This window comes from Aphanomyces invadans (assembly GCF_000520115.1).
Source record: "Aphanomyces invadans strain NJM9701 unplaced genomic scaffold supercont1.6, whole genome shotgun sequence".
NCBI classification, from domain to species: domain Eukaryota; phylum Oomycota; class Saprolegniomycetes; order Saprolegniales; family Verrucalvaceae; genus Aphanomyces; species Aphanomyces invadans.
The window spans coordinates 545525-562977 of NW_008580151.1; the positions used below are offsets into that span (position 1 = coordinate 545525).

The 17453-nt window shown below is 55.2% G+C and overlaps 6 protein-coding genes across 8 annotated transcripts; 4 read left to right on the forward strand and 2 right to left on the reverse strand.

The window, feature by feature from the left end:
• Window positions 1-377: 377 nt before the first annotated feature.
• H310_03889 lies at window positions 378-1612 on the forward strand. Of its 2 annotated transcripts, XM_008867957.1 has the most exons (4): window positions 378-837; window positions 885-1109; window positions 1160-1287; window positions 1346-1612. In XM_008867957.1, exons 1-4 carry the CDS (start codon window positions 442-444, stop codon window positions 1500-1502), a joined length of 906 nt encoding a protein of 301 aa, XP_008866179.1. In that variant the 5' UTR covers window positions 378-441; the 3' UTR covers window positions 1503-1612. The 2 variants fall into 2 exon arrangements, with proteins under 2 accessions (XP_008866179.1, XP_008866178.1); XM_008867956.1 differs by having other exon boundaries at window positions 885-1287.
• Window positions 1613-1824: 212 nt separating this feature from the next.
• On the forward strand, window positions 1825-8114 carry H310_03890 (hypothetical protein; the record flags this gene model as incomplete). The annotated part of the gene is made up of 19 exons (XM_008867958.1): window positions 1825-2299; window positions 2414-2565; window positions 2623-2715; window positions 2761-2913; window positions 2966-3158; window positions 3245-3900; window positions 4019-4453; window positions 4500-4677; window positions 4748-4868; window positions 4916-5049; window positions 5102-5306; window positions 5360-5486; window positions 5555-5796; window positions 5855-6032; window positions 6141-6425; window positions 6591-7259; window positions 7309-7449; window positions 7501-7625; window positions 7691-8114. The coding sequence occupies 19 exons, from the start codon at window positions 1825-1827 to the stop codon at window positions 8112-8114; spliced, it is 4986 nt and encodes a 1661-aa protein (XP_008866180.1).
• On the reverse strand, window positions 8098-9372 carry H310_03891 (hypothetical protein). Its single transcript, XM_008867959.1, has 4 exons — window positions 9049-9372; window positions 8882-8986; window positions 8743-8829; window positions 8098-8687 (listed from the first exon to the last, which is right to left on the reverse strand). The coding sequence occupies exons 1-4, from the start codon at window positions 9104-9106 to the stop codon at window positions 8320-8322; spliced, it is 618 nt and encodes a 205-aa protein (XP_008866181.1). The 5' UTR covers window positions 9107-9372; the 3' UTR covers window positions 8098-8319.
• Window positions 9373-9564: 192 nt separating this feature from the next.
• On the forward strand, window positions 9565-13381 carry H310_03892 (hypothetical protein). The gene is made up of 5 exons (XM_008867960.1): window positions 9565-9610; window positions 9664-9724; window positions 9790-10319; window positions 10365-10562; window positions 10620-13381. Exons 1-5 carry the CDS (start codon window positions 9593-9595, stop codon window positions 13011-13013), a joined length of 3201 nt encoding a protein of 1066 aa, XP_008866182.1. The 5' UTR covers window positions 9565-9592; the 3' UTR covers window positions 13014-13381.
• On the reverse strand, window positions 12945-14755 carry H310_03893. Of its 2 annotated transcripts, XM_008867961.1 has the most exons (6): window positions 13928-14755; window positions 13761-13866; window positions 13555-13695; window positions 13391-13495; window positions 13298-13341; window positions 12945-13234 (listed from the first exon to the last, which is right to left on the reverse strand). In XM_008867961.1, the coding sequence occupies exons 1-6, from the start codon at window positions 14677-14679 to the stop codon at window positions 13114-13116; spliced, it is 1269 nt and encodes a 422-aa protein (XP_008866183.1). In that variant the 5' UTR covers window positions 14680-14755; the 3' UTR covers window positions 12945-13113. The 2 variants fall into 2 exon arrangements, with proteins under 2 accessions (XP_008866183.1, XP_008866184.1); XM_008867962.1 differs by having other exon boundaries at window positions 12945-13341.
• A 1071-nt stretch (window positions 14756-15826) lies between these two features.
• On the forward strand, window positions 15827-16573 carry H310_03894 (hypothetical protein). Its single transcript, XM_008867963.1, has one exon. It carries the CDS (start codon window positions 15914-15916, stop codon window positions 16394-16396), a length of 483 nt encoding a protein of 160 aa, XP_008866185.1. The 5' UTR covers window positions 15827-15913; the 3' UTR covers window positions 16397-16573.
• Window positions 16574-17453: the final 880 nt, after the last annotated feature.

Here is a 17453-nt window from a genome sequence, read left to right on the forward strand (position 1 = left end):
CTGTATTGGAAATTTCTCGGTCATCGCTCACACTGTCAGTCGGTGAACGAAGAACACACTTTTTGTGTATATGCCATGTATTCCGTCAGGAGCATACATATCGAATAACGCTGAAAAGTTTGTTGCAAGTAGATTCGATTGGAGAATTTGATTTGGGGACCGACTTGGACATTAATGTACAAGTATAGCTGACGATCCCTAGTCGGAGGTAATTATACGCATTTTCATTTTGATGTGTCATATTGCATGTTGAAACATATCTAAGCACCGTGCAACCCTTCGACTAGGTATGACCATTCGATAAAGTTGGTGATGCAATGGGAAAGACACGCAATTTAATGCAATGCATTCAGCTTATATATTGCCATTTGTATGGTGTTCGTTCCAATTTCAAAACGACAACTCTCAACAACGCAAGATCGGCTGACCAGCATCACCGTAATGTCGTCACGAGGCTTCAGCGGGCTGGAGATGTCCCCCACAAAGCGCCAAGCTCTTCTCAGTGCTGCGACTAGCCGTATCATAGACCTCCACTTCACCCTGGTGTGCGGGAAGGGGCTTCTCGCGGTTGGTGCTGACGGACTTACCAGTAACTGCATCTGCGAAGTGTCGCTAGTGTCCACCGCGCAGAAGTCACTGGCGAGTGCCAGATCAAAGCTCGTCAAGTCGACCCGCAACCCACTTTGGAACCTCATCGTCGAATTCGGCCGCGTCGATCTCAAGGACGTCGACGGGATCCAGGTAGTTGTGAAGCACTCGGCTGGTTTTACGTCCAAGCCGTTGGGCGATGCGTTCATTCCAGTGGAGTGTTTCGCTGAAAACTCTGCAGTCGACCAGGTGAGTGTTCGGTGTACTACGCAAGCATATGCTGAGATCACTGTAAGGACGCGTGGTTTCCATTGATGCCGACTCCTGACATGCCGCGCGCTGCGTCATACGGTGACATTCGCATCTTGATCCCTGCGGCCGCTTCCGAGAAAGTGGCAGCTGTACCGATCAACCACAGCCCCGTGGCAGAGCTGAGTGCGGTCAAGGCGTGCCATCAAGCCGTGCCGCGACCAGGGCAAACGTGGAATGTCGTGGCGGCTCCTTGGGTCGAAGCTTGGCTGGTTTGTACAACTCGCAACTCGGATCATCGCCCATGGCATATGCATGGTAGGTGTTTGTGTCCAAACTTCAGCACACCACCGCAGACGCGCCAGGGCCCATTCCGAACCACTTCTTACTCGATTCGACGGCGAACGTACCTCGCGTCCGTGCCAACTTACGGTTGAAGCAAGACTACCGGTGCTGTCCAACTTTTCTGTCGTTGAAGGTGTCTGTTTACCCACTCGTATGTGGTTAGGTTGATTGACGCAGCTAGTTGGCAGCTCTACCATAGCTGGTACGGCGGTGGCCCCACGATCCAAGTTCAAGTGCCTGTGGGGTGCCCCAGCATTTCCCAGTGGCTGGCAGGTCTGCGCCTGGCCGATCCAGGCGTCGCGACAATCGTGCCGTCGTAGCCATGCCGAATTGAGTGCGGTGGAGGAAAGACCTCCACTGTGTTACTTCCACTTTGTGATTAACGTATCAAATTTGTGTTCTGGTCTACCCTTGACACAGCACCGCATCACTGTGCAGTGTTCGTTGTTCTTGACGCATGGGCGTCTCCGGCGACATCTCTCGCGACAGGCAGCTCCATCTTTCGATGGTAGCATTGCATCGACCTATTTATAAACTCGAGTATGTGTGCATGGTATTTCGAGTAACTGAGGAAGTAGTTGGTCGCCGCCGGACTTCCTCCGCTCGTTTCCGTGCTTGTGGTGCTGGACAAGTCACGGATAGATGGTCCAGTCGCCGAGCCATGGCTTCCCTCTGTCGAATCGACCGACCCTCACGTCGTCCGCGTCATCCACGTCGCTTGGGACGCTGAGCTCGCTGTCGACGTCGAGTAGTTTGCCGTCGATTCGAACGATCCGCACGCCTCCTTCGACAGCGTCGTCGGTCGCTGCGTCAACCATCGCGTATCAATCGCCCACGGCGCTTACGCTCGGATCACTCAAAGCCCGCAAAAAAATGATTCAAAACACGGTGCAGAAACCATCGTCATCGCGACGGCGCCAACATCGAGCAGTCCCCGCATCAACCACGAATCTGCCGCTCGAGTGTTTGGAAGACGATCGCCAAGTCGATGGCATCGTGTACCAAAGCCGAGTTAAAGTGCCTCAGGCTTGGAACTTCACCAATGCAAAGGAGCGGTGGCAGGCTGCAGTTGCACGGACCACAGACGAGCAGCACCCCCACCGCCACCGCCAAAGCTGTACGTGAATTTAAGGAGTACCAGACACCAAGGGAGGACGTCCCCTCCCCACGCTTGGCTCGCCCAAGACAGGTTGAGTGGCCTGCGTACTCACGAATTGTGATGACGGCGTAGTGACTGGGGAATTCATGCAATTTACCCACCCCCGGCCGTCCGACTACATGCCCCAGAACGCCGAAGCTCGGAGCCGATGCGCCGAATCGCTGTACAAACTGTCAAAGCAAGTGGGGTCGGAAGCGATGATCATAGACAGCGGCGCCATTCAGGTGAGGCTGTCGCCATGTTTCCTTGTGGACACTCAACGGCGCGCCAAAATATTGCAGAACATTGCCGACTTTTGCGATACCGAAGACAGCCGGTTGCAAGCGTACTGTGCAGCTACGCTGGCCAACTTGACGGCGACGACGGCGCTTCCGGTACGCGTGGTGTCAGGGGCATCATGATGGTTAACTAGAATGCAGGTGCTCGTGGCGTTCGCGGCGCACGATGGCATCCCAGTCGTTCTGGAGGTCTCATGGTCGTTGTCTTTTCATGTCAAAGTACTCTGCACGACGACACTGTGTCGGCTGTCGTGCTACCCAGAGTTTACCAAAACGCTATTTGCGTCCAAAGCTGTACGTCCCGTAGTTGCGACATGGATGGCTGTGGAGCTCTCACCGGCGGTAGGTGATCGAGCTGTCCAATATGTTGTCGCTGCCGCATCCACCGCTGCAAAAGCTGTGCATCCAAACGCTTGTCAACATGATCTGCCACGGGTGCGAGTTTCACGAAAAGCTCTTTTGCGGCGGCGGCAACGTCGGCCACAACAAACTTGGACTCGTCCTGGCGATCGCTCAACTCGTGGAAGAGCCCACCAACGGTGCGTTCGATGGCCCTGGGTTCCACGTCCACCAGCCAAGCCATCGCCATCCCATTGCGTTGACTCACTCGCTCCCATGTACACAGGTCGATTTGCAGCCGAAGTCATTTTCAACTTGAGCTTGTTTCCAACGAGCGCGGCCGGCGCCATTCGAGGCGGCATCGGCGAAGTCCTCTACCACTTAATCCAGGCCCCACACACAACGCTAACGTACGTTGGCCTGCGGTTCCTTCAGACTGGTCAGTGCTGTTGTTGTGTCCACAGGCTGACCAAGCTACGGTTTGCCCCATCCACGACCTACAACGACTCGCTGGACGACTCCGAAGCGATCGCACAGCTGATTGCGACCGCCAGCGGACACTTCTCCAAGTACTTGGACTTGCAACTGATCATGGGATCGTGGAGCTTGAAGATCGTCCAGCACTTTCTGTTCTTGTACGAAAGCAGCTTGCCGTCACAGCGCCTGGCGTTTGTACTCGGGCACTGCGCCCGCATCCTCGCCAATTTGTCCGCGAACGACGAGTACATTCACACCATCTTCAACGGAAACAAGCAGCTCGTTGAACGGACCGTGCGGCTCCACGCGTGGGTGACGACGACGGCTTCCAATGCGCCGCCTGGTGTCAACCCCGGTGTCGAGGAATGCCAGCAGAATGTGCTGCGAACGCTTGCCAATCTCACACGATGTCCGCTCTGCTGTCCCCTGCTCGTGCAATCGGGCGTGTTTGACGTCCTCAACGAGGTAAACACTCTTCTTCGCACACCACTCGTTCGAAGCGAGTCGAGTGAATGGCCACGATCAACTCAACGCATGAGCGCCGCCATGGCTGGTGCAATTCCTGGCTGAAAACATTCCGTAGGTTCTCCTCATGGAGTCTACCTCGAAACATGTTGCCAGCATGAAAAACGACGCGTTGGTGGCACTGGTCAACTTGGTCTGCCACGATGCGATTGCCCCGGCATCAGGGCTCGACTCGCACTTGGCCGACTGCCTTTCAGCATCCTTTCGGCTGAATACACACGACGACTCTGACAAAATCGGCGCGGCCGGACACGTCAAGTACATGTTAAGCTTGACCATTTGCTACCTTGCGCTGAATCCAACCCTCCGCCGCGTTGTGACGGCCGACCCGGCAGTCCTCATCGATGCATTGTTGTATGGCTTCCATTACGCCCCGCCCCCAGTTGTGGATGCGGCGCCAACAAGTTTCGGCAACGGCATGCTCAAGCTGCAGCAGCAGCTCCGAGAGCAGCCCTTGGACACGTTCGACGACGTGGAGGGAGATCCGACCGACGTAACGAAACAAACGTCGTTGCACCCTCACGCAAGTGATGGCGTAGACTCGGTTTCGATTTCTGGCGGCTATGTGCCACACCGCGGGCGAGTTCAAGAGCATCGCGCACGTGCAGTCCCTTGTGGACGTCGTCGTCGCGTGCGTCAACCACACAAACGTCCCTGCGACGAAAATCCCCCTCGACCAAGCCTTTGGGGCTGGCGCAGTCGAATACTTTTGCGCTGGTACGTGGGTCTCTGCGGTTTGCTGTCGTAATGCTCAAATGAGGTCGTCCGTGTTTGAATGGATTCGCAGGCATCCTCTTTACGCTATCGCGCACGATCTGGACAGTCTTGCAGCACCCGCACACTGCCGACGCCGACTGGAGCGACATACTGTTTGCTCCACGAGTCCAAGATGTTATGTATCAATTGAGGTGGGCATGGTCAATCGCATCCTCGGACCAATTGATTGGACGTGTAGCCGATTCGCGACTTCGTCGATCCCACCTGTCGACTCCCGCGGCATGAACTTGCGCTCAGCCATTCAAGCCTACTGCACGGGGACCCTGTACCACATGTGCGCGACCGGCCACACAACTGCCACGGCTCTGCTAGGTATGTTGCCGTGACGAATGACTGGTTTCATTTGTCGTTGGGGGTGGTGTAGCCCTCGTGGAAGCATGCAATGGAAGCGAAGACCCGCCAACGCTGCTCGCGTGTGCATCGACGTTTGCGATCGTGTCGTTCACCTCCGATGGTCGCCAGCTTTTACTAACCACTCCAAGGCTCGCTCATGCGCTGAACAAGCTCGGGCGGTCGTCCATGTGCCAGCAATACGCAGCCGTCGCGGCATGTAATGTCGCCATCACAGGGTTCGCTCCACTCCAACTATCACTGCGCCATCACGGCAACGTTGACGTTGTAGGTGCATGTGGAACGAAGAAGAGCTCAAGGATTTCGTGGTGGTCGCGTTGCTCCGGTCCAACTCGTTCGACGCGATCCAAATTCACGCCAAAACTCTGTACAACTTGCTGTCGCATCCAGCGTCCCGAGTAACTTTCCCATCCCGGGCAGCCGAATCGAGCAGACTTCTCTAATGCATCCTTGTGGCGGTTGACAGGCCCAAGTGATCGACGACGGCGTGCTGTACGCATTCTTGAAACTCGCCCAGCTGCAGACGAACGGCTTGAGCGGGGGCCCGGAAGAAACGTTGTCGCTGTGTCTCCATGCCTTGTTCAACCTGAGCGACTCTGTCGGGTACCACGACACGATTCTCAAGCTGGGTGTGACGGCGTTCCTGCTTGGTGGCGTGAGCGGCCGTCGAAAGCGCGTCTTGAATTTCCTCACGCTTGACAGTCGACGGTAGCGCTCGCTTGTTCCTTTCCCGCGATGGATGGAATCAAACGAAGCCAATGCATAGGCACGCTGTCGGGTTGCTCTGCAACTTGAGTGCCCGCGAAGCCAACCACAAGGAACTTATTCACAACGCCCAGGTCACGGACATCCTTCGATGCCTCTGTGATGGCGATACCGAAACACGGGCGAGCGCCGCCATGACATTGCGGAATCTGACGCTGCGAGTCGGAAATGCCGAAGTGGTTCGTCCCTTTCATGTCGTCGTGGCTTGCCGACCTTCCATACCCACTACGATTTGCCTGTGGCTGGTGTTGTGGGGTGTGCAGACTCTCATGGGGACTAAACTGTAGGTCTGCACGCGGCACGCGCTCAACTTGCTCTTGACGTTCCTGACGTCGTCCAACGACTCGGTGCGACGCCTGGCGGCCCAAGCGGTCGGCAACTGCTCGCTCGTGACGGAGCTCCTGCATTTGTTTGTCGAGATGCAAGTTGGCGACGCTTTGCTCCAGGTGCTGGAAACCCGTGACCAGGAGATGGTCAACAACCTGAGCGTGGACACTGCCCGGGCAATCATGAAGACACTCCATAACTTGGCGCTCGATGATAGTTGTGCTGCTGACCTCCTGCATGTCGAGGTAAGCGTGCGCTTGGTGCCGTCTTGTGCGGCTTTCTAGCCGTGAAGCATATTCGGACCGTGAGAATCTCTACAATTTGTTGGAGCTGTGGCTAAATGGGTGCCTTGTGTGGCTCCCTCGATTTTGTTGGAGAAGCTGCCGAAGACATTCTTGTTTCTGCCGTAGATGATACGCCGATGGCAGGACACCCTGCCCCCGCTTCTTCACGATCCCGAAGTATGCAGCCTTGCCGCCACAACCATCCACATCATGAGCCGGAAGAAGCTTGCCGCGCCGCTCCTCGCAAGTCAAAACATCGTGGCGATCTGTCGGCTACTAAATACAACCCCCACAAGCGTCACGGTTCTTGCCGAATGCATGAGCTGCCTCGTCCATTTGTCGACGCATGTGACCACGCACGCGGTGCTGTTCGACACTGGCGTCGTCAGTACCTTGGGGCACCTCCTGGACCAAGTGAAAGAGCTCGCTCCACCGCTTCCATCCACTTCGACCGCCATTCTGTTCACCCATGCCGCCATGGCGATCCGAAATCTGTCTCTCAGTGCGGCCGAACGTCCAACTTCCCATCAGGACCAGCGGATACCCCGGACTTCGGAAACCCCCGGCAAGACCGCGACGGAGAACTCGGCGGCATGCGACCAATTGATGCGAGGCGTGCCGTGGCTCGTTAAGATGGTGCGTGGCGTTGACACAGCGCAGCCCTGCTACCCCAAGCTCTGCGTCGAAGTGTGTGTGGCCATGGCGAATCTGTGCAAAATCAAGCGGCTCCGGGCTACATTTGTCTCGGCAGGCATCGTTCACATGTTGCTGGACATCCACCGGACATTTAAATCGGTAAGGTGCTGTGCAACCTTTAGGACTGCGACTTTTTACTCGTTCGTAGAACCCCGCCTGTGCCTTTCTCGAGCAGTCGAGCACGGTCACGCTGCATCAGCTGGCCGCCGAGGACACAGCCAAGCTCGAGCCAGGGCTGATTGAAGCTCTCCTGAGTGTGCTCAATCATACCGACGTCGTCGTGCATCAAGTACTTCGTTCTAGTCACCACCCTCGTTCCAACAACTGGGTGCACACGTAGGTGCAGCACGAGGAAGGCCGAGTGTCGAGGTTTGAGGACGTCACCATGCGAATTCACCACGACGCAATGGACCAGCCATTGCCAACGTCAGAATCGTTATGTCGGCAAACGTACCGCGACGCACGGTAATGCCATTATCTATTTCATTTCTTGATTGTATCGAGTTCATTTCTGCTGTGCATCGTTCCAGGTGGTTCCATTACATCGTCGAGGCGCCGAGCCAGCTCGATCCGTCGTTTGATGGAGCCCCGATGCCACTGAACAAACACCGACTGCGGGGACCGCTTCCTGCCGTCCAAGACGCCACCCCATCCATGTCTTCCCTTCGAAGCCCTCATATTATTCCATCTACGAGCTCTGCGCTGCCCCATACCCTCGGCCGCGTTCTTGCGATCGATACAAACAAAGCCCATCTCGAAGACGACTTGGCGCTGGACGAACTGGCGGCGAGAGCATCGTCGGCCGGGGCGACAACCAACCAACTGCGCTTCACTCCAGTCAAAAAATTCGACCACCACATGAAAATGACCCGCAAACAGAGTCGACGGGGATACGTTGGCACGTCGACGTCGGCGCTGCCACAAATCAAGAGCGAGTTGCAAGTGGAAAAGTGACGTCTTTATCGTACTACATCTATGGCAAGAACGGGCCACCCCATGTAAATGTGCAATCTGCTGCCTGCTACTTCACAGTGACCCATCCCAACAGCGCCACGCGCAGAGTAACACACTACGCACATCGTTCAACTTGTTTGAGGTCGGAGAAGAGTTCGAGCTGGCGGCACTCGGCAAAGTGGTTGAGTTCGTCACCGTGTACTCCTCATCCATGACGTTCCTGTACACACACGCCTGCTGGCTTGGCGACGGTCGCTGCACCGGGATCAGCTGCATCGGAAACGTCGGCCAAACGCGGATGAAGCAAGTGTACGTGGATGTTGGTGGCTCGGTAGATGGGATCCAGCACGTCGTAGGAGATGACGTCGACGGTATGGGTGGCGGCGATCATGTCGAGGAAGTACCGACCTTGGTTGCCGGCGTACCTAGCTTCGTGGGCAAACACGACCAGTGTGGACGCGTGCGAGAGGGCGCGAATGGTCGCCAGGAGCAGATCCGCCAGGTCCGTGTCACCATAAATCAAATCCGAACACAGGATCACGTCAAACGGACGTGGAATGGCCGAGGTCACATCTACATAGAGGCGACGGGTGTCATCGAGACCTGCCGCATGCTGCACCGAGAGTACCTGGGCCCCACATCAAGGGCAGCGAAGACACTGTCGTGCCGGGCGGAAATGTGTTGTTGGAAATGTTGAAATCGATCCACGGAATGGCTTGTGCCTGGCGTGTTATGATCAATCATGACAGGAGTCGCGGGAGGATTACCATGTCCGTTAACACGACGCGCTTCGCCCCAAGAAGCGCCGCAGACAAACCAGGCACGCCAATGCCACAGCCCAGCTCGATGATGTGTTTGTTGTCGAACGAACCCTGCCGTACGAGCCACCATGAGATCAATCGTCCATGCAACGGAGCGCGCACAACGATCTTACCGGTGGAAAGTACGCTGAGTTCGCGAGAAATTTGGACAGCACGAGTGCACAGTCCCATACTCGTCGCTGCTGGCCCAACTCTTCGTGGAAGTGCACGGCAACGTCGGCCGTCAGCGCGAGACTGCTTTGTGTTAACCCTGCCTTGTCTCGATGAGAAAGACCCCACGACCGCGCCGCGATGTTGTCGGCATAAGCCTGAGCCTTCAATCGCTTGGACTCGTCGAAGGACGAGTCAAAGTAGTCTTCGTCGCTGGAGCTCGACCCGTCTTCCGAGTCCGAGTGCGTGATGCCCAGCCACTTGTGCATGCTGTTGATACGGCGCGGTGTTGTGTGGATCGAGAAAACGTTTTCATCCAATCATACGGATCCATTCAATCTTAATTGGAATTGATTGGTGAATGGTTGCACTCACCTAAATTGATTGGCTAACACTTGAATACTGTAGTTTCATTGGTTTATTTAAATTTATTTTGACCAATGCAACGAGAGTCTAAAAATACATCGAGTTTCACATTCCCGCGATGGTGCCGGCGACACCACGACGATGGAGATCGGATGCAGAGTACGCTAGCACCTGCACGATCACAACACTTATCCGCTAACCTACATGACTAGATAGTGACCAAGCGACCCACACGCACGAGCCCAACTCGGCAGCGACAGTCGTTGCAACAACGTACGCATTCGTTCAAACCGCTCACGCAGTGCGATTGACAACACCCTTCTTGCATTGTTTCGTAGCGTCGGCAGCGTCGATGCGGCCGCAGTCCGCCAAACTAAACGCGAAGTTTCATGACCTCGCTCTGCGGCCAGAGAAGAAGAAACGTGGACGACCAACAACTGCAAAGTCACGCGACGTCAAGTTCACGCCAGAGTACCCCCAGCGAGGGCAGCACCGCAACCATCTCGACAGAATCCACGACACTCGAAAGCCTACCGCGACCGCCGAATTGTGGAGCGATGAAGAAGACGACGATGGTGGCGTTCTTGGCGATGACCCAGCCATCTCCAATACGATCGTCGCAGCCCCAAACTGTTCCAAGCTCAAGATGACGGTGGTGCAATCCATCCTGCAACGCGAGGAGTGCCTTGCCACGATTGTCGAGCGCTGTCGAGAAGGTAGATGGGGAAGTGAAGGCACCGGTCAGATTCTTCCGCTGCTGGTGCCACTGCGGCTGCATTCGCTGGCGGTCGTCGAGAGCATCCAGCGGTGGAAGGCGGCTGCCAACAACCGAGCGTTCGTATGGGATGACGCGAGCTATCTGCACAAAGTAGGGATACCGTTTGACTTGACGCTGACAGAAACGAATGTGTAGATGACGACCGATACGGACATATTGGATCAGTATTTGTCGCTCGAGCTCGGGTTCCCAGTCGTTCGGAATCCTTTCTTGTCGTCGATGGCGCTGGACACCCCGCAATTGACATTGCTTGTGTGCTGTCCACACAAACCACACCGAACCGACCACGTTGTGCAATGTATCGCGCGGCGGTTGCATTTTGGAGATCTCGAGGTAAGCTGTACGAGCAACGAAAGGGACGGTTCTGAGGGTGCCAACATCATGACGCAGCCAGGCGACATGACTCTAAATGCGAGGGTGATCTCGGCCTTGGTGGCCATCGTGAAAGAGGAGATGGAGCGCCGACTCGATGAAGAAGCCACCAAATCCACCCACCCACACAAAACGTCGTGTCACCTCGACATATTGACTTTGAACGTGGAACCTGAATCGGAAGGTCCGGTGGTTGCCGCGCAGAACAAGCACACTCAGAGGCAGCAGCTCTTGCATCAAACGGCGGCGTCGTCGAGACAGCTATCTGTGGAGAAGCAACGTGCCAGCCCTTCGAAACAAAACCATCAAGATATGCCACTTCAAAAGCCTTGCACAAACCGACTGGGAAACGTGCCGCTGGGTGCCTCAATCCAGGCGAACGCCGTGCCACTCAATGACGAACCCGTGAACGCCGACCTGCGCCGCATCTTTGCCTTGTGCAGCGACGTGACTACCGCAGCAAGTCATTTGCAAAGACAATTGCATGTCCTGGACACCGTCACACAAGATGCCACTACCGCGACGAACAGTCATGAACGAATGGTACCCCTGCGGTCTTCTCTACCGTTCCACGCCTCGTCACTGGCAACGCCAGGAGTGGGCGACTCGACTTCGGCCGAACTCCCCTTGCCAAACCTGTCCAGTTCATCAACCACCGCCATCCTCGGCAATCAAGACAACCTGACGTCGTACATCGACACGCTCTCGGCTCGCATTGCTCGGTTGCGGGCGCTTGACGCAGATTCTGCCTTGGACACAGACTACGTACACATAGCCCATCCAAGGCGGGACTCAATGAACGACGACACGTCGCCGCTGCCGATTGAACCAAGGTTGCACGGCGCATCGTTCAAGCAGTCGAGCGAAGCCCCATCTCTAGAAAAATTTGGTGTGAAGCGAATGGTCGATATGCAGCACAACACGCAAGCCAAGACGCATTCGACCAACTCGCTAGACCCGTCCAGTCGTCGGAGCCCTGTCGCTTCCAAGAAATCGGCCAAACCACACGACCGCAGCGACAAGGCCGTGGCAACGCAAGCTCTCTTCACATGTTCCAAACAGAACCGAGTAGCATCGTCGACGCGATCAACGCCATTGCGAACCTCCCTCGGCCGCACATCAGACGAGATCGCTGAAGATGCCAACAATCCAGGGAATGTTGTGCTGCATCCCAGTCCAGTCCAAGCGAAACGCGACAACTCTCGCACAGGTCAACCCCCCCGCCAAAACAAGCCACGAATGCCCTACGAAGCAATCGATGTGGACCAACCCGTCGCCGACAAAAGACCTGTCTCCAAGATAATTCCACGTGACGCCGAGCACGCCCGACGCCGAAAGACCGGAGACCACCGCATGCACTGCGTGGCCCAGCACCGCGCTGCACTCCGCTTGCAAGCGTGGTGGCGCTACATCCTAAGGCAGCGGTCACGGTACCAAAGTCGGCGGTGTCAAGCGTTTGCTGTCCAAACGATTGAATGGGCGTACATGCGTCACCGCCGGCGTCGTCGTTCATGCGTTGACCAGGGCGGGCGTAGCGAAGACGAGAAGCACGCAAAGGTGGCAACAATGCTGCAGGAATGGGCACGTCGTCGGACGGCCATACGACGCGAGTGGCGCGCTCGTTGCTACAAGAAGCACCGAGAGGTAGCAGGACGTTCGATTCAAAGATCATGGCGGGAATATCGGCAACACAAGACTACCGCCATCGCAGCGATGGTTGAATGCACCTGGAAAAGAATGGTGACCAGCGTGTGGACACACGTGTGTGCGAGATCCCATGCGGCTGCGACGATCCAAAGGAGTTACTTGACGTGGCAATTCAACCGGCAAGCCCATCTCCAAGCAGCGATTATCGAGGCAGCCCCACCGATTGCGGTCGTCGCACCACAACCATCCATTCTTGCAGAAACCAGTCGGGGGTGCATTCCGCCACTATTGACCACCATCGAACGTACCATTCAAGACCAGTACGCTGACGAAGGATTCGAGTCCGATGCGAGCGGCGGTCGTGACCACAACGCCGACCCAAGCTCAACCCGAGGCGACATCTGCCGCGCAACGCCAAACGATTGTGGCGACGACAACGTGTACACCGACGACACGATTCCTGAAGACGTTGATCCGAAAGCGGTTTTGATGCCGTACTTTGTCCTGTGGATGACAAATCGATTGCGACGCATACAGTACCGGGACCTGGTCCGCCGCGCCAAGCGTGAGCGGGTGCGGCTGGCATGTAAGACGTGGCACGACCAAAGTCGGCGCTCCCGTCGAGTCCGCACCGCGTTTCGGGCCTGGAACGACCAAACCCAATTTGAAAAGGACAAGCGCGTGCAGACCCGCAATGAGTTTGCTCTGTCCGCCAAGGCGTGGAAGCAGTTGCAGCGAGGCAAGCTCGCTGCCAAACCAACCTAACGCTGTGAGCAGCATGGGGATGGTGCCATCGAGAAAACTCGCCTGCAGCGACTTCGACCGGTCCGTTCCATGGCACCCACGCATGACAAATAGACGTAGATTACTTTAGATTCGAGAGGGGCCGACTGGTCTGGCGATGCAGGGGCGCAGCCGGAGGAGGAGCGGTGCCGTCCGCCATGCGGTGTTCGTAAAAGCACTTGGACCCAAACGGACAAGTCCCCCTGCGCAACACGCGTCGTCCGTGAGATGCTTTCATGTTGTCCAGTCGACAGTTGGAACCGTACCGGCCTTGGGCAAACAGCCGGCATGGGATTTGAGCGACGTTTGTCTAGATAATTTGGAATTGAGTGGACGATATCGAGACCGAACCACGACACCTTGTAGTCGATGAAGAGGCGGGCGCGCCTTGCTTCGTCCTGGACGTGGCGATTGCACGGGACGACAAACTCAATGTCAGCGTGGCAAACTGGGCACGCTCGAATCTGACGCACCAACTCGTCAACGGAATCGACGGCACAATTTGTGTGTGGACAGCACGCACCGGTGTCTTGTTCTCCTTGTTGCGCACGCATTTGAGGCAAAATGCGTGGGCACACCCCGACAGGATGCCAAAGCGTTCGCCCTGTCGCAGGACGAGATCCATGCACAGGTTGCACTCGATCGCTTGCGACTCGAGCAGTTCCTAGACAAGCCATCAAAATGGAAATCGCGCCAGCTCTACAACATGTCGTCATTCCAGCTACGTACGGCCAGCATGAGCTGTTTTTCGATTGGGTCGATGGGCTGGTCGTGCGAGTAGATGCAGGCCGAGCCGTACCGGCACAGGCCTTGCTGGAAGAACCTGCACACTTTCCTAGGGATGATATACGCAGCTCTCATCAGATTTTGCCATGTTGGACAAACTTTGAACGTACGGCGGGTGGGCGGGTTGCACATCCGAATACTCAGAGTAGTCGGACGTGTTGCCAAATTGCTCGTAGTGAGGAAGTTGGGTTGATCTGTCTGAAGGGTTGTTGGTCTGAAGCGCCTTGACATGGGCCTCGAGCTCGTCCAGTTGTTTTTGGTACGTGGATGCGCAGTGTGTACCGGACGATGACTGCGGCGAGTTTCGAGCAACGTCGTCGCAGTCTCCCCCAGCCATGGCAGCCACCATCGGCTCTGGTTCGACATACGAGAAATCAGTCTCTTCATCCATGTCGCGTCGACGGTGGGCCAGGCCAAAGATGGATGCTGGGTCGACAATCTCGACTTGGAATGTCAAGCCGTTGATTTCACCTTTGACAATCCGACCTGGGTCGGACTTGGGCTGCGACAGGGTCTGCGACGCTTCCGAGTGAGTGGCTGTGCGTTGGTTTGCAGTCACGAGCTTGGTCACGGGCACGACTGGGGCAACGGCGGAAGCCTGAAGGGACGACGATAGGAGCGACGGGTTCGAGTGAGGAAACGACAATGACGCGGCCTCATCAGAATGCGAGTTTCCACGGGAGTGGAGCGAGTGCTCAAATCGACAGTTCGTTCCAAGAGTGCACTTGTTTTCTCGAAAAAACTTGCAGGCTGGTCGCCGAGGCTTGGCCATTGTGATCGTGTGCTCGAAGCGGCAGGACGCGCCTTTCGTGCACTGGTTTTGTAGGTAGAATGTGCATATCTTCTTCCCGTCAAAGCTCATATTGTGCTGGGCAATTGATGCGCGCGCTGCCTCGGAACAGGACTGCCGCCGCCGATACCAACTCGGTTGATCGCCTGGTGTGCAACAATGGATATCATCCGGATGACGTCCGGATAATCCCCGGTGCGAGTCAAGAGAGCGCTCTCGCATGACTCGTGCGGAGGATTCCAACCACTCGGAGTGGCTGCTGCGTCTACTTGATGCATAGAGTATACAGTCCTCACATATATCTCATAAACTTCATTGTCTTTTGCATGGGCGCGTAGTTGCGGTTGTTGTCTTGCTGCGCGTCAAGTTGAGTGCTTCCACAGATGAGAGCGAGATTTAAACTTCTTATTTGTATGAGCATCAATCCGAAGAATGTTAGTCTATCCATGGGAGGGATGTCAGGTTCGCCAAGTTGATTGTAGGACGTTTGTAATATCTCAGGACAGAAGACACAGATCTCACGCAGTCTGGTCGAAAGAATAAAACGCATTTTGTTGTGATGGGTTTAACGTCTTCCGGATGACTTATCGAGGTTACTGTACCACAGCGTGGCGGATTGCCCAGCGTGCCTCTGCATGCTACTGACTTTTGGCGGATCGGCCAGTGGCGGTAGTACGTGTAGATGGCATTGAGAATTCGGCTGAGAGGAATGCAAGTTCAATATGTTGCCGCCCCGCACAGACGTAAACGGGTGCTCTGTGGCCACTTATGCCCCATTGCATGCTGCGAATGCTCCAATCTCGAACGAGAGCAAAACGTTCGTTGTGTCAGTGTGCCTACGTCATATCTGTATCTTGCCGAACCAATACTGTGTCTTCAAGAACACATGTGCGCGCGTGGCGAAGCGAGTGACATGTACGCATCCAGATATTGCAACACCACCAGGACGCTGAGTGTATGGTTGAGTCCGTATTGAGCGCAGGCATGCTGACCCAAACCAACAGCCATGCAGGAGCGCGATTGTCATGTACTTGTAAGCTGGAGTACAGCCACACCTCGAGTTTGATTGAGAGTGTAGCAACAGTATTATTTGCTGGTCACTGTTCACTGTAGAGAGGTAACGCAGCAAGAAAAACGCAATTTCGAGGAGTTTTACCTATTTCCAGACAACGTTTAAACTGCTTTTGGCGCGACGTCGTTGACATGACGGGCTGGCTGTCTCGCCTTTGCAAACTCCCACTCGCCGCGCGGCCATTCCTGGCGCCCGCGACACTCGCAAAGACTCCAGGCAGCTCCAGCAATCACCATGGTGGATGTTAAGGACAAGGTCAGCGAATTCTTTAACCACAGGAACAACCTGGAACTCGTTCTGCGCATCGTGCAATGGTTGGTCGCAGTCGTGTCGTTCCTGTGCAGCACGGCCGTGACTGGCCTTGGCGCAGGCGACTTTGCCTTCCTCCTCACGTACACGTTGTGGGTGTACACAGTGCTGTACATCGTATTTGTTCTGCGGCAAGAAAAACTGACCCTTCTTCCGGTCCACAAGCTCATCATTGACGGCGGGTTTGCGCTCAGCCTCGTCGCTGCTGGCATTGCGCTGGCATGCAGCCCGCTCTTGCGTTATTGCGGTGGAAGTTGCAGCGCGGCCTATGCATGCGTCGTGTTCCTGTTCGTTGGCGCGCTAATCCAAGGCGCGTCGGTCTTCGTCACGTACACCCAAGATTACCGCACGCGCGACTCGGACGCGGAAGAGTTCACCAGTCCCCCAGCGGCAATTCTTGGGGCCTAGCGTTCCTATATGTATGAATCCATTCTAGTCGACGACTTGACCACATTTCTGGTCACTTTCAACGGCGACCTACCTCAGACGACGCTCTCAACTTGACATGCGCCCATGCCATGGCTCATTTCCATTTTCACGACATATCTTGCACTCGTCTACACAACTCGGATATCCGCGACATGGCTTCGGCAATTGTTGACAGTTAACGAAGGCAACGAGGGAACATTCACTCATATCTCAGGAACCCAATCAGAGTTTCCTCTGAAATTTGGTGTTATTTCAGAGCTCAGTGTGAACTAAATTTTGTTCATTGGATGTCAGACTACAAAATGAATAACCTTTGAGATACGTTGTAGCAAAACAGATAAAGGCATCCAATTCCTATAATGACAAATAATAACCTCTATCCATTAATACAATTGATTTTGGAGAGACCATATTTTATTCTATTAGCAACCTCTCTGCGCTACGGAGTTGATGTTAAGAGTCACGTGATTTGAAGAAGACAATATAGTCAAGGCTCAAACCTGTTGTTGCTGCCCGTGTGGACCCGGTGGTTGTTGCAATGGCCCGTGCACGTCGGCATGCTGTGGTGTACACGCCGCCTCACCACTCGGATCTGCAACCTATCGAGATGGTGTGGTCAAAAGTCAAGGGTGACGTGGGAATGAAGTATACCGTGGACACGACGTTAGCAGATGTCCGTGCTCGTGAAGAATCTGTATGATGTGCTCGTTACCATGAATGAAGTCGAGGAAGTTGACTCCATGTCGTCGGAGTCGTAGTCAGGAGTGAGTGACAGTGATGTGGAATAACTCTCAAAACGAAATGATTGCATGGTAACAATAAAAATGTATATGAAACCTTTGACATGCAATAATTTCAATTAACCCTAATCTCTGGTCCCTCGATGGCTTCGTTGACTGTGAAGGCGATTCCACCGGCGCAGCTCCTCCGTGTGGCAAAACGCCATGCGCTAGGACGAAACGCGAGAATGTGTCGAAGGACGTGCATGTCTACAGTAGTAGCGAATGGACAACATGGATGTGGTTTGCAAACCAAT

Excerpts from the sequence above, each read along its gene's own strand:
- H310_03892 (XM_008867960.1), top strand. Across the intron at positions 10,320-10,364 it reads ACGCGAGCTATCTGCACAAA|ATGACGACCGATACGGACAT; the intron begins GTAGGGATACCG and ends ACGAATGTGTAG. Across the intron at positions 10,563-10,619 it reads TGCATTTTGGAGATCTCGAG|CCAGGCGACATGACTCTAAA; the intron begins GTAAGCTGTACG and ends ATCATGACGCAG.
- H310_03891 (XM_008867959.1), bottom strand. The coding sequence starts at position 9,106 with ATGGGACTGTGCACTCGTGCTGTCCAAATTTCTCGCGAACTCAGCGTA. Across the intron at positions 8,830-8,881 it reads GCGTCGTGTTAACGGACATG|CCATTCCGTGGATCGATTTC; the intron begins GTAATCCTCCCG and ends GCCAGGCACAAG. Across the intron at positions 8,688-8,742 it reads GCCCTTGATGTGGGGCCCAG|ATGTGACCTCGGCCATTCCA; the intron begins GTACTCTCGGTG and ends GCCTCTATGTAG.
- H310_03894 (XM_008867963.1), top strand. The coding sequence starts at position 15,914 with ATGGTGGATGTTAAGGACAAGGTCAGCGAATTCTTTAACCACAGGAAC.
- H310_03889 (XM_008867957.1), top strand. The coding sequence starts at position 442 with ATGTCGTCACGAGGCTTCAGCGGGCTGGAGATGTCCCCCACAAAGCGC. Across the intron at positions 1,110-1,159 it reads CTTGGGTCGAAGCTTGGCTG|GTGTTTGTGTCCAAACTTCA; the intron begins GTTTGTACAACT and ends TATGCATGGTAG. Across the intron at positions 1,288-1,345 it reads CGGTTGAAGCAAGACTACCG|GTTGATTGACGCAGCTAGTT; the intron begins GTGCTGTCCAAC and ends GTATGTGGTTAG.
- H310_03893 (XM_008867962.1), bottom strand. The coding sequence starts at position 14,679 with ATGAGCTTTGACGGGAAGAAGATATGCACATTCTACCTACAAAACCAG. Across the intron at positions 13,696-13,760 it reads AAAAACAGCTCATGCTGGCC|GAACTGCTCGAGTCGCAAGC; the intron begins GTACGTAGCTGG and ends TGGCTTGTCTAG. Across the intron at positions 13,342-13,390 it reads GCCTCTTCATCGACTACAAG|ACAAACGTCGCTCAAATCCC; the intron begins GTGTCGTGGTTC and ends CAAATTATCTAG.